Below are 13,493 nucleotides of genomic sequence, written 5' to 3'. Positions count from 1 at the left end.
GCTCGGGTTACCCTGACATTTCAGCCCAGGCATCCCTGGAACAATGGAATCAGAACCCAACAGTGTCTATTCTTTCACTCTCCCCAACCTTCTGCCCTCCTTGCTGGAGGTACTGCTGTGGGGAAGCTCGCAGCGCCAGGGTCCCCAGCTGGGGCACTGCTGTGGGGAAGCTCGCAGCGCTGGGGTCCCTGGCTGGGGCACTGCTGTGGGGAAGCTTGCAGCACTGGGATATCCAGCTGGGGCACTGCTGTGGGGAAGCTTGCAGTGCTGGGATCCCCGGCTGGGGCACTGCTGTGGGGAAGCTCACAGCACACCCCCAAAAATCCATCTGTCTGGTCATGTCCCCCTGTTCCTATTAATATGATTTTTTTCCCCTAGGAATTTGCTGATGACATCACAGGCATGTCACACCCCCTCCAGCCAATCATGTGGGAGGGAGCTGGGGGGTCTGGTGTCTGGTTCTCCCTAATAAATCCCCCTCCCACAGCACAGAGAGTGACTCTGTGCGGAGCCTGAGGAGCCCTGAACCGACTGCCCATCCCCAGGTACCAGGGCTGTGGGGTTCTGGGAGGGCTGCAGGGTGGGGGCACCTGGGGTCCCCCACTGTGGGGGGATCCATGGTGAAATACAGAACTGTCAAAGACCCCCTCAACCCTGTCCCCCAACTCACCCCTGACCTCCTAGTCTTTCCCCCTGAATGCACCCTATAAACTTCCCCCAAAGTCATGCCCCGACTCCCCCAAACCTTGTCCCCATCCCCACCCCCATCCCCTCCAAACCTTCCCCCCAAACTCATCCCTGGAACCCTCTCCCCAAACTCCCACCTGGCCCCCCAAGCCCTCCCCCAGTCACCCCTGACCCCTCCAAATCCTCCCTCCCAAAGTCACCCCAACCCCCTCAACCCTTTCCCAGTCACCCCTGATCCATCCAAATACTCCCTCCCAAAGTCACCCCAGAACCTGGCCCCCAACTCACACCTGCCAGGCAGGTGCTGGAGGGCAGCTGGGGTGCAGGGGGTGTGAGGGGCCAGAGGACAGCGCCCCCAGAGGCCCGGAGAGCGGAGCGGCTGCATCTCTCGGCCCGGCTGAGACCGAGACACTTGGCACAGGAGTGACGGCGGGGGGGCCTGGTGGGGGGGCTGGCACAGGGCAGATCCCAGCACCTGGCCACCCGCCCGCCCGCATTGTTATTTAGAGACACAGAAAGACAAATGCAGGAGACAAAGGCAGCCAGACCCCGAAATAGCTCTGACCTTTCGGCAGCTGCCAGCTCCCCCCTCCCAGCACGCCCCGAGCTCTGAGGCCACCCCAAGCACAGCCCAGCCCCCCACCTTGTCCCCCAAGCCCTGCTGGCGCCCCTCACTCCCGACCTGCAGCCCCCTGCTAGCCCAGCCCTGCCCCCCACCAGCTCTGGTGTTGCCTCTCACTCCCGACCCCCAGCCCCCTGCTAGCCCAGCCCTGGGCTCTCCCCAGCCCTGCTGGTGCCCCTCACTCCCAACCTGCAGCCCCCTGCTCGCCCAGCCCTGGGCTCCCCCCAGCCCTGATGGTGCCCCTCACTCCCGACCCGCAGTCCCCTACTCGCCCAGCCCTGCGCCCCCAGCTCTGCCAGTGCCCCTCACTCCCAACCCACAGCCCCCTGCTCGCCCAGCCCTGAAACCTTCCCCCACCGAACTTCCCCCACCACCAAAGTGCTGATGATCTGTGTCTATTTCTCCCCCCCCACAGGTGAACCCCATCAGCCACCACCATGTCTGACGTAGAAGAGGTGGAGTATGAGGAGTAAGTGAACACCCCCGCACCCCAAGTCAGCCAGCCCCCGCCCTGGGGCCGGATGGGAGCCAGTGCCCCCTAGAGAGGAAAGGCCCTGTGTCCCATTCCCTGCCCCCCCAGTCTCTCCTGAACTAGCCAGCCCCCGCCCTGGGGCTGGATGGGAGCTGGTGCCCCCAAGAGGGGAAAAACCCCGTGCCCCATTCCCTGCCCTGCCCTCTGAGCCAGCCAGTCCCTGCCCTGGAACTGAATTAATTTGGGCTGCCCCCTGGATCTTAACCCTGGGAAGGCAGGGGGGTCCCTGGCACACAGCAGCCCTGGATGGGTCAGGACCCATGCCAGGTGCTGGCTACACTAATATGCAACAAGCTTTTCTCTCTCTCTCTCTCTCTCTCTCTCGCTCTCTCTCCTTTTCTCCGCAGGGAGCAGCATGAAGGTACGTGACGCTTCCCCCCACCCCCACCGCCACAATCAGTTAATCCCTGGTCTCTGTTAATTAGCCCTTATTAATGACTGGGGCCTCTGCTGTCAGTGAGAGAGGAGGAGAAGACCTCAGTGGGTCAGTCTGGGGCAGGAGTCGTCTGAGCCACTGAGGGAACGTGCGGCCAGGGAAGAGGCCAAGAACCCCTCAGATGGGTCAGGCCAGGTATTTCCCTTCTCAGTCATTCCATCCCCATTTGTTCTTAGGCCAACCGGCGTCCGTAGCTCATGGATAATCGGGTCGTGTTACAATGGACATACAGGGATTCGTCCCACCATATGAACCTCTTCTTACCTAATAGGGCAATAGGTACAATCTAGTGTGGTTAATAACCCGTCACTAGCCAATCAGTGATTAAATAATGGTTAGTAACTTCATCATTGAGTAGCCGTGTTTTCAGACAAATAATCAATGACCAGTGGCTAATAATTATTTCCAATACTAAATGATTAATCATTTACTTATCCTGTTTAGATTTTAATATTTATTGGGGGCTGATAATGACGAACAGTAACAGAGAGTATAATTATTATGTAAATATTTTATTATTCAAATATTTAATGATAGCAGGTTATAATGACTATCAATAATGATTGGTAATTTAATCGTTACATACAATTTTAATGTTTACTTAGTTAATGACAAGTGGTTAATCTTAATGATCTTAATCGTAATGATCTTAACAATGCAATTATTATTTAAATATTTTACTATTCAAATATTTAATTATAGGTGGTAATTACTATCAATAAGAAATGGTTCATAATTTAATGATTCTATACAGATTTTAACCATCAAATATTTAATGGCAGATAGTTAACAGTTAACAATAAGAAATGGTTAAAATTTATTATCTTCATATTTTAATATTTAAATATCAATAACAGATGGTTAATAATTATAAATAATAATTGGCTAATCATTTAGTTGTATATTTTATATTCAAATATTTAACAACATATGGTTAATCAATAAAATTATTAATTTATATAGATATTTTATATTGAAATGTTTGCTGATGGGTGTTAATAATCAATTATAAATTCTTACTAATGTACTATATACACATTTTAGTATTTAATGACTGAAGGTTAATAATTACTATCCATCAGAATTACTATCCTAACCCTAACTCTAACCCTAACCCTAAGTATCAACATTATTGAGCTTGCTACTTTCTCTTAAAGGCTATTTTGTATGGATATTATTAGTAATTATTTATGGTTATTTATTTGACCCACATCTTATGGCTGCCCCAAGTGCTGCTTTGGGAGGGACTGGGTTTAGAGGCATCATTAGAATCACCCTCCAACTCCCTTTTAATTTTTAAATTTCTGTCTGCAGACAAATATTGGTAGGTCCTGCCCTCTTAAAGGGAAAGTCACATCCGACATATTCCGCCCCTAAAACAGGATGGCAAAGTGGCTCCCTATGCTCCACCCCAACTCCCCTTTAATATTTCAATTTCTGTCTGCAGACAAGTATTTGTAGGGGCCAGCCTTCTTAAAGGGCAAGGCTGCCTGGCCAGGAATCCGTCTTCTTTCACAGACATAGCAGCTCTTCTGAATGGAATTGGGGGTGGGGTGGGGGGGCTTATGCCCCTGCCCCTGTTCCCCTTTAAATAATCAAATTTATGTCTGAAGTTAAATATGCTCTAGGCCTGGCCCCAGTGTGAGGGGGAGGGTGGGGTGGGGGGATGGCTGGAGGAAGCAAGGACGGAGGGTTCCAGCCCCCACCCCCCCAACATCTGTCTCTGACCGTCTGTCTTTTCGCCCCAGAGGAGGCAGCTGCAGGGGAAGAGACGGAGCCCCCGGCTTCTTGGCCGGGGCTATCACAGCCTCAGGGAGACCCTGCAAGGTTCCACCCCCCCACTGACTCCCCCCCCAAAAAACCTTCCCCCTGTGACCGGCTGCCTGGATGGGCCGCACTGAGAAGGCCACCCTGAGGGCAGACTGCAAGAACCAGGGCAGCCGCCCCACCTCCAAACTGGTGGTTTACAATCAGATTAACTGAGCCGGTAACAAACTGGCTTCTGCAGCACCAGGCCGGTTAACCCGAAGCCGAACGCCACCCCCTTTAGGTTCCCATCCAGTCAGCCCCATCGAATATAGTGAGAGGTTATTCAAAAGCCCATTTTACCCTGGGTGAGGTTCTTTCTAATCCCAAAGGATCAGACACAATCGCTCCCCGGTCAATGAATATTTCAGATCTCGCCCCCCCAACCCCCAAACACACGCTCATGGCCAATCCTCAACCCCAAAACCTGAGACTGCTTAGGAAAAATAAAAGGCAAGGGTCCCAAAGGGTGAACTGCTGGTTTCGAGGACAGATGAGGCCCAAGGAGTTATTACACCACATATCCCATCCGGGGGATAAGATTTGCTCTCCGAGTTGCTAGAAGACAGCGACGGAGCATTAGGGGACAGGCACGGGATGGATGCAGCGTCTACCAGCTAATTCGATCCCACCAGCAGCTTGCAGTAAACGGAGACACATTTAGCAGTTGCTCTTTGTGTCTCTAACAATGCTGGCAAACGGGTTAAAGGCTCAAGGCTCCTCAACACGGCTCTGATACCTGTCTACCAGGAATGGCCTTGTTCACCGTGGCTGTGCCCTTTTGAAACATCCTTAAGGATTGTTTCCAGGTCACCTAGCCTGCTGATTTGCTTAACCTTATGTGGCCCAGCTTTACACCCCACCCCCCAAAACCTTCCCCCCAGACACCCTCCCCTCCCCCCAACTCCTGCAATCTGCCCCCTGAGATGGGACCCTGGGAACACACAGCCCAGCACTAACCCCTTGCTCTCTTTCTCTCTCTCTCTCTGAAGAAGAGGAACAGGCTGAGCAGGCTGAGGAGGAGGAAGGTGAGATGGCTGCACACACCTGCCCCCCATGCCATGGGGACCCCCCTCTTTCCTCTAGGTCACCAGGAGCAGAGACCTCACATTCCAGCTGGAATCAGGAACAAGCAACTTGATGGGAGTGGGGGCTAAGGCTGGGGGCCAGAACTCCTGGGTTCTCTCCCTGGCTCTGGCAGGGGAGTGGGGTCCAGTGGTTAGAGAAGAGGGGACTGGGAGCCAGGGCTCCTGGGTTCTGTTCCCATCACGTTTGCTCTCGTCCATGTTAGGTTTTCTCTTCACAGGCTTCCTCCTTTCTGGTTTGTCGGCTGAAGGGTTTTTTCCTCCCCTGGGGGCTGGGGGTGGAGCGGCCACGGGGGCATCAGCTAGGGTGGGGGCAGTGTAGAGGATGCCAGGTGTGTTCCTGACCTGGGACATCCCCCCACTGCATCACTGTAGGGCCCCTCCCCACTCCCCCACACTGCATCACTGCAGGGCCCTCCCCACTCCCCTCCACCGCAGGGCCCTTCCCCTCTCCGCTCCACTGCAGGGCCCTTTCCCCCTCCCCCACACTGCGCCACTGCAGGGCCCTTCCCCGTCCCCATCACTGCGTCACCGCAGGGCCCTTCCCCCATCCCCATCACTGCAGGGCCCTTCCCCCCTTCCCTCCACTGCGTCACTGCAGGCCCTTCCCCCACAACTGCCCACTGCATCTCTGTCCCCCACTGCATCACTGCAGGGCCCTTCACTCTCCTCCCACCACTGTGTCATTGCAGGGCCCTTCCCCCACAGCCCCCACTGCATCATTGCCCCCCCACTGCAGCACCCTTCCCCCCTCACTGCATCACTGCCCCTCTCCCCTCACATCCCATCTCGCTTCGCATGTGTTGGGGGGGCACATTGTGATCTCACCCGGGTGGGGGAGGGGGATGGGCAGGGACATTGAAAGGGGGGCAGAGGGGGCAGTCGTCCCCCCCACTAACGAGTAACCGGATTTAACGGGTCCCCAGCCGAGCTGCCTTGGTTTAACCGCCTCTCCGTTTCTCTCCCATGCTCGCTCCCCCCACCCCTGATCTCTCCCCCCCTCCCCAATCCTCCCTCCCCTCCCCCTCCCCCATACCTGCCCTTAAACCCCTGCCCCCCGCCCCATGGCTGTGCAGTGTCTGAGGAACCCCAGCCGGCCGCTGAGCCAGGTATTTTCCTGCTTCGCTTCCTCCTTGGAGAAATACCCCCGAGGTTGGGGCTTCGGGGGGGCGCCACCCTGCCCCCACCGGCTGAGGGTGGGGGGGTGGCGCCGGCGCAGTGGGGGATGGGCAGAGCTGGGCTGGGCCCCCCAGGCCTTATCCCCCCCCAGGGTAAATCACGCCCCCCCCGGGCCCGGGCCTCTCAGGTGTCGCCCCTCCCCCCACCTGTCCGTCCGCACTGTCCAGTCCCGGCTACGATGGTCCGGGGGTGGAGGGACAGACACAGGGGTGTATGTGGATGGATGGATAGAGAGATATGGATGGGGGGTGGCTGGGGGTGGATAGAGGGGGTGGATGGATGGGGGGTGGCTGGGGGTGGATAGAGGGGGTGGGTGGGTGGATGGCTGGATGGGAGGTGGATGGATGGGGTGGATAGAGGGGAGTGGGTGGATGGGGGTGGCAGGGGTGGATGGTGGGGGTGGTGGGGTAGATAGAGGGGGTGGCTGGGGTGGATAGAGAGGGTGGGTGGATGGAGGGTGGCAGGGGGTGGATGGTGGGGGGTTGCTGGGGTGGATAGAGGAGGGTGGGTGGATGGGGGTGGACAGATGGGGTGGCTGTGGGTGGGTGGGGTGGATAAGGGGGGGTGGATGGGGGCTGAGGGGGGCTGGGGATGGATAGAGGGCGGTGGCTGGATTGGGGGTGGCTGGGGGTGAATAGACGGGGTGGCTGGGGGGGCTGAGGATGGATAGAGGGCGGTGGCTGGATTGGGGGTGGATGGGGGTGGATAGATGGGGTGGCTGGGCGTGAGTGGCTGTGGTAGATAGAGGGGGGTGGCTGGATGGGGGTGGTTGGGGTGGATAGAGGGGGGGTGGATGGGGTGGGTAGAGGGGGTGAATGGGGGGCTGGGGGTGGATAGAGGGGGATGGCTGGGGGGATAGAGGGAGGGTGGCTGGAGGGGCAGGGGGTGGATAGAGGGCAGTGGCTGGATTGGGGGGCTGGGGGTTGATAGAGGAGGGATGGTTGGGGAGGATAGAGGGGGTAGCTGGGGGGCAGGGAGTGGATAGAGGGGTGGATAGAGGGAGGGTGGCTGGGGGGCAAGGGGTGGATAGAGGGGGGATGGCTGGGGGGATAGAGGGAGGGTGGCTGGGGGGCAGGGGGTGGATAGAGGGGGGATGGCTGGGGGGATAGAGGGAGGGTGGCTGGGGGGGCAGGGGGTGGATAAAGGTCGGTGGCTGGATGGGGTGGCTGGGGGTGGATAGAGAGGGGATGGTTGGGGGGATAGAGGGGGTGGCTGGGGGGCAGGGGTGGATAGAGGGGGTGGATAGAGGGAGGATGGCTGCGGGGCAGGGGGTGGATAGAGGGGGGATGGTTGGGGAGGATAGAGGGGGTGGCTGGGGGGCAGGGAGTGGACAGAGGGGTGGATAGAGGGAGGGTGGTTAGGGGGCAGGGGGTGGATAGAGGGGGGATGGCTGGGGGGATAGAGGGAGGGTGGCTGGGGGCAGGGGGTGGATAGAGGGGAGATGGCTGGGGGGATAGAGGGGGTGGCTGGGGGGGCAGGGGTGGATAGAGGGGTGGATAGAGGGAGGATGGCTGGGGGGCAGAGGGTGGATAGAGGGGTGGATAGAGGGAGGGTGGCTAGGGGGCACGGGGTGGATAGAGGGGGGATGGCTGGGGGGATAGAGGGAGGGTGGCTGGGGGGCAGGGGGTGGATAAAGGTCGGTGGCTGGATGGGGTGGCTGGGGGTGGATAGAGGGGGGATGGCTGGGGGGATAGAGGGGGTGGCTGGGGGGGCAGGGGTGGATAGAGGGGGTGGATAGAGGGAGGGTGGCTGGGGGGCAGGGGGTGGATAGAGGGGGGATGGCTGGGGGGATAGAGGGAGGGTGGCTGGGGGGCAGGGGGTGGATAGAGGGGGGATTGCTGGGGGGATAGAGGGGGTGGCTGGGGGGCAGGGGGTGGATAGAGGGGGGATGGCTGGGGGGATAGAGGGGGTGGCTGGGGGGGCAGGGGTGGATAGAGGGGGTGGATAGAGGGAGGGTGGCTGGGGGGCAGGGGGTGGATAGAGGGGGGATGGCTGGGGGGATAGAGGGAGGGTGGCTGGGGGGCAGGGGGTGGATAGAGGGGGGATTGCTGGGGGGATAGAGGGGGTGGCTGGGGGGCAGGGGGTGGATAGAGGGGGGATGGCTGGGGGGATAGAGGGGGTGGCTGGGGGGGCAGGGGTGGATAGAGGGGGTGAATAGAGGGAGGGTGGCTGGGGGGCAGGGGGTGGATAGAGGGGGGATGGCTGGGGGGATAGAGGGGGTAGCTGGGGGGGCAGGGGTGCATAGAGGGGGTGAATAGAGGGAGGGTGGCTGGGGGCAGGGGGTGGATAGAGGGGGGATTGCTGGGGGAATAGAGGGAGGGTGGCTGGGGGGCAGGGGGTGGATAGAGGGCGGATGGCTGGGGGGATAGAGGGGTGGCTGGGGGGGGCAGGGGTGGATAGAGGGGGTGAATAGAGGGAGGATGGCTGGGGGGCAGGGGGTGGATAGAGGGCAGTGGCTGGATGGGGGGGGCTGGGCCTTGCCTAGAAATGGCTGGTTTTTGGCATGGAGGGAGGGCGCCACCTAGAGGCCAGGGATCCCTGCACCCCAGTAACTGACATCTCCACCCTCCCACTCTAGCCTGGTCCCTGGGTCCCTGGCATGGCCCCTGCCCAGCTCTGCCAGGGGTGCCCCCCTCGCCCCGTATGTTTCTCTCTATATCTCAGCCTGGGGGTCGGGGCAGGTGGTAAATCCCTCGCCGGCCAGGCTGGGCTGGGATATAGATGTGGACTCCTGCAAACCCCGTGTGCGTGGCCAGCCGGCGCGGGTCCCGATACATGGGCGGCAGGGCGTGTGCTCCCCATGTATCCGTGACGGGTCCGGGGTGCAGCCTGGGGCCTGGCGGGAAGAACGGATCGCTATGCCTGGCGACCGTATGGGATACAGTTCGGTTCCCGGGTGCATGGCCATGACCCAAATATACATTCACGGGGTTCTGTTGTCACGGGGGAAGGTCTGAGCTCAGCTTCCCCAGGGTCAAACCAGAGTCACTCCTGTTTGCAGTGGGATCAGGGCTGGATTCAGATCTCAGTCCTGCCCCCCACCCCACCCCAAATCCGGAGTCACTCCTGTTTGCAGTGGGGACAGGGCCGAATTCTGATCTCAGTCCTTCCCCCCCACCCCCGAATCCGGAGTCACTTCTGTTTGCAGTGGGGACAGGGCCAGATTCTGATCTCAGCTCCCCCCGGGTCCATCCGGAGTCACCTCTGACTACACTGGGGAGGAGGGGGCTGGAAGGGGAGCTGCTGGGGGGGCGCTGAATGTATATGAGCCTCTATCTATATAGAGACGTAGCAGCTGCCGAGCTTGCTTGCCTCTAAAACTACTCACGAGAGACACGGTCTGTGTCCCCTGGGGTGGGGGAGCCCCCCCCACTGCAGGCCCCTTCCGGGGGACACGACCTCCTCACCCTCCTTCTCTAACCCTTCACTTGCTCCTCAAAAAACCTTCTGTTGGAAGGACTTTTTTGCTCTGGCTTCTTCCAGCATCATCCTCCACCAAACCCTTCTCCGGTATGACACCCCCCCTTGGATCTCCAGTGCCACTCCCTGCACCCCACCTTGCAGCCCCCTGCACTCCTCACGGATTTTCTTCTCTTCTTCAGGGATACATTTTTCTTCCTCCCTTTTTTTCCCTTCCTTTTTTTCATTTAACAGCCAGGACTCTCTCCAACCCCGCCTGAGGGGGGCCATCTGTCCATGGATTTCCCCCCCCACACACACACACATCAATTCTCACCTCCCCTTATGAAGGTACCCCGACATCTGAACTGGATACAGGTGGAGCATATCAGGAGCTTTCTTGCTAAGAGGTTTTTGGGGTGTCCTCCCCAGTCCCCCACAATTTTCCCCCCACACAAGTTGTTTCCCTCTCCCTATCTAATAACAATGTTTCTCTTGTTCTCTTCACAGAAGAGGAGCGTCCCAAACCCAGGTAACTGCGGTATCCATCGGGGGGAGGTTAAGATAGGGGATCCCCCACTTCCACTCACACCTGGGGTGCAGCCTGCACCCCACAAGTCAGAGCAGGGAACCCCACAACCTGGACAGGAGTGCTGTCCCAATGCACTGAGTGACTCTGTATAGCCAGCCCCCGTGCCCCACCCCAGAGGGGCTGCATCTTACCGCAGGGCGAGGGGTGTCCATGTACCCAGCCCCCGTGCCCCACCCCAGAGGGTCCAAGTCCTGGCACCGGGGGAGAGGTCTGAACTTGTAATAGTCAATCGTTAAACCCTTTCCTCTTTGTCTTGTTTCTTATCCCTTCCCCCCTGCGCCCCACCCGCAGCAGGCCATTAGTTCCCCAGCTGGCCCCCCCGAAGATCCCCGATGGGGAGAGAGTGGATTTTGATGTGAGTGTCGTGAGAAGGATCCCGCTGGGCTGCGGGGAGCAGGGTGGGGGGGCTCAGCAGGGGGTGCTGGGCTGTGGGGGACTATGGGCTCAGCAGGGGCTGTGGGGCACGGGGGCTCAGCAGAGGGCCTTCCCCCCCATGTGGGGTGCACCCCAGCTCACGCTGTCTCTGCCCCCCAGGACATTCACCGCAAGCGCATGGAGAAGGATCTGCTGGAGCTGCAGACGCTCATCGATGTGCACTTCGAGCAGAGGAAGAAGGAGGAGGAGGAGCTCGTCGGCTTGATGGAGAGAATTGTGGGTTCTTGGGTGTGCGGGGCGGGGGAGGGCAGTTGTGGGTACATAGGGCCGGGCAGGGGATTGTGGGTACTGGGGGTGTGCTAGGCAGATTGTGGGTACCATGGGGCAGGGCAGGGGATTGTGGGTACCGGGAGGCTGGTGGGCCAGGCGGATTGTAGGTACAGGGGACAGGGCAGGGGATTGTGGGTACCAGGGGCATGCCAGGCAGATTGTGGGTTCGGGGGAAGAAGTGGGGCTGGCCGGGGGGCGCTGCGGGTGGCCAGCCATGCCCTGACCCATCCCCGGACCCCTGGCAGGAGCGCCGCCGAGCGGAACGGAATGAGCAGGTGCGGGTCCGGACCGAGAAGGAGCGGGAACGCCAGGCCAAGCTAGCGGTGAGTCCCCCCACATCTCCCCCCCTCCTGGGCTGGGGTGGGGTCATCCCCTCCAGTCTGTGCCCTCCCCAGCTGCGTGGCTGACAGCTCTGCTCCCCCCCCCACACACGCAGGAAGAGAAGCTGCGCAAGGAGGAGGAGGAGGCCAAGAAACGGGCCGAAGACGACGCCAAGAAGAAGAAGGTTCTGTCCAACATGCCTCATTTCGGCGGCTATCTGGTCAAGGTGAGGGGAGGGGGGGTCAGGGAGGGTGTGCGGGGCGGAGGAGTATGGGGAGCGGTCTGAAAATCACCAGCTGCTCCACCCCAGAGGCAGCTGCATCTCAGCGCTGGGTGAGGGATCCCCATATAACCTGGCGTTCCAGCCCAGAGACGGCCACATCTCAGCACAGGGGGAAGGGTCTCTGTATAACCAGCCCCCTGCGCCCCACCCCCAGGCCCCACTATAACCAGCCCCCTGAGCCCCACCCCAGCGGGGCCGCCTCTGGAGGGAGCCCGTGTTGACGTGACCCCCATGCCCTGTTTGCCAGGCCGAGCAGAAGCGGGGCAAGCGGCAGACGGGGCGGGAGATGAAGAACCGGATCTTGGCCGAGCGACGGAAGCCCCTAAACATCGACAGCATGCGGGAGGATGAGCTGAGGTACAGGGGGTGCGGTGGGGGTGGGCGCTCAGGGGACTTCATTTCCCATGATGCTCTGTTCTGGGCTCCCATTTCCCATGATCCCTTGCAGTTAGCAACTGTGGCTCCCCCTTGGCCATCTATGGTCCCATTTCCCATGATGCTCTGCGCTTTGTTCCCATGATCCCCTGGGGTTAGCGACCATGGCTACCTTGGCAGTCTCTGGTCCCATTTCCCATGAGGCTCTGCACTTGGTTCTCATTTCCCATAATCCCTTGAGGTTAGCAACCTGATTGGTAGCTACTTTGGTCATCTGTGTCCGTTTCCCTTGATGCTCTGCTCTTGGTTCCCATTTCCCATGATCCCCTGGGGTTAGCGACCATGGCTACCTCTTAGTCAGTCTATGCCCCCATTTCCCATGATGCTCGGCGCTTTGTTCCCATGATCCCCTGGGGTTAGTGACCATGGCTACCTCTTGGCCCGTCTATGCCCCCACTTCCCATGATGCTCGGCGCTTTGTTCCCATGATCCCCTGGGGTTAGCAACTATGGCTACCTCTTGGCCCGTCTATGCCCCCACTTCCCATGATGCTCTGCGTGTTGTTCCCATGAGCCCCTGGGGCTAGCAAGCAGGGCTACCTCGTGCAGCACATGCCTCCCGTTTCCCGGGGCACTCTGGGTACGAGGGGCGCGTGCTGGGAGGGGGGCTGACTGGCAGCCGCCCCGATGCCGACAGCGCCTGCGTCCGGCCCCACAGGGAGAAGGCCAAGGAGCTGCACGAGTGGATCCATCAGCTGGAGTCGGAGAAGTTTGACCTCATGGAGAAGCTCAAGCGGCAGAAATACGAGGTGAGAGGAGGGGGCAGGGGGCCTTTCCATCCAGCCCTGGGGTGGGGCATGGGCTGGCTCGGGGGGGGGGGAACTGAGGCTGGCCCAGCTGGGTAATAACTGGTTCTCCCCCCCCTTTGCAGATTAACATCCTTTACAACAGCATCAGCCATGCCCAGAAATTGTGAGTAGCCGCCGTGGTATCCATCTCGGGCCTCGCGGGGGGGCGTCCCGATCGCGAGACCAACCCCCGCAAATGCTTCTTCCCCCTTCCCAGCTCCTGGGGGGGGGTCAGCGCTGGGCGGGGCGCGAGGAAAGCTGAGACCAGCTGGCGGGGGGGGGGGTGAGGCCTGGGCTGGGCCCGGGGCACTGTGGGGGGAGGGGGGGAGGCGCGAATCTGGGGCGCTGCTGACGCCTTTTCCCCTCCCCCTCCCCTTTTCTCTCCGCAGCAAGAAGGGGGCCGCCAAGGGCCGCCTGGGCGGCCGCTGGAAATGAGCCCGGAGACGGAGCAGCCTCTGCCCCCCCCCAGCCCCCCACGTGGATAACTCTCCCCCGCGTCCCATCTGCCGGGGGGAGCCTCCCCCTGTGCCCCCCCCCGCATGGCCTGGTGCCTCCAGCCGCCCCGGGCAATAAACCGGCCTCCCGCCCGCACAGACGCCGCCTCCGAGTGCTTTGTCGGGGGGG

General features: G+C 60.0%; 1 protein-coding gene across 3 annotated transcripts; it reads left to right on the top strand.

Annotated features, from left to right (window-relative positions):
- The first annotated feature begins 488 nt into the window (after window positions 1–488).
- Window positions 489–13,464, top strand: TNNT1 (troponin T1, slow skeletal type). Of its 3 annotated transcripts, XM_043501224.1 has the most exons (14): window positions 489–545; window positions 1,725–1,778; window positions 2,189–2,202; window positions 5,076–5,111; window positions 6,245–6,277; window positions 10,257–10,278; window positions 10,630–10,693; window positions 10,873–10,989; window positions 11,289–11,366; window positions 11,480–11,590; window positions 11,895–12,004; window positions 12,740–12,830; window positions 12,953–12,993; window positions 13,259–13,464. In XM_043501224.1, exons 2-14 carry the CDS (start codon window positions 1,747–1,749, stop codon window positions 13,302–13,304), a joined length of 795 nt encoding a protein of 264 aa, XP_043357159.1. In that variant the 5' UTR covers window positions 489–545; window positions 1,725–1,746; the 3' UTR covers window positions 13,305–13,464. The 3 variants fall into 3 exon arrangements, with proteins under 3 accessions (XP_043357159.1, XP_043357160.1, XP_038237511.1); XM_043501225.1 differs by lacking the exon at window positions 6,245–6,277; XM_038381583.2 differs by lacking the exons at window positions 5,076–5,111; window positions 6,245–6,277.
- Window positions 13,465–13,493: the final 29 nt, after the last annotated feature.

This window comes from Dermochelys coriacea, chromosome 23, assembly GCF_009764565.3.
Source record: "Dermochelys coriacea isolate rDerCor1 chromosome 23, rDerCor1.pri.v4, whole genome shotgun sequence".
Classification (NCBI taxonomy): domain Eukaryota; kingdom Metazoa; phylum Chordata; order Testudines; family Dermochelyidae; genus Dermochelys; species Dermochelys coriacea.
The sequence above is the reverse complement of the archived record's forward strand: the minus strand, read 5'-3'. Positions and strand labels throughout refer to the sequence as shown.

Bases quoted from the DNA above. Each gene is read 5' to 3' on its own strand.
- TNNT1 (XM_043501224.1), top strand. From the start codon at position 1,747: ATGTCTGACGTAGAAGAGGTGGAGTATGAGGA. The intron at 11,367-11,479 runs GTGAGTCCCCCC...CCACACACGCAG, and splicing joins AACGCCAGGCCAAGCTAGCG to GAAGAGAAGCTGCGCAAGGA. The intron at 12,831-12,952 runs GTGAGAGGAGGG...CCCCCTTTGCAG, and splicing joins TCAAGCGGCAGAAATACGAG to ATTAACATCCTTTACAACAG.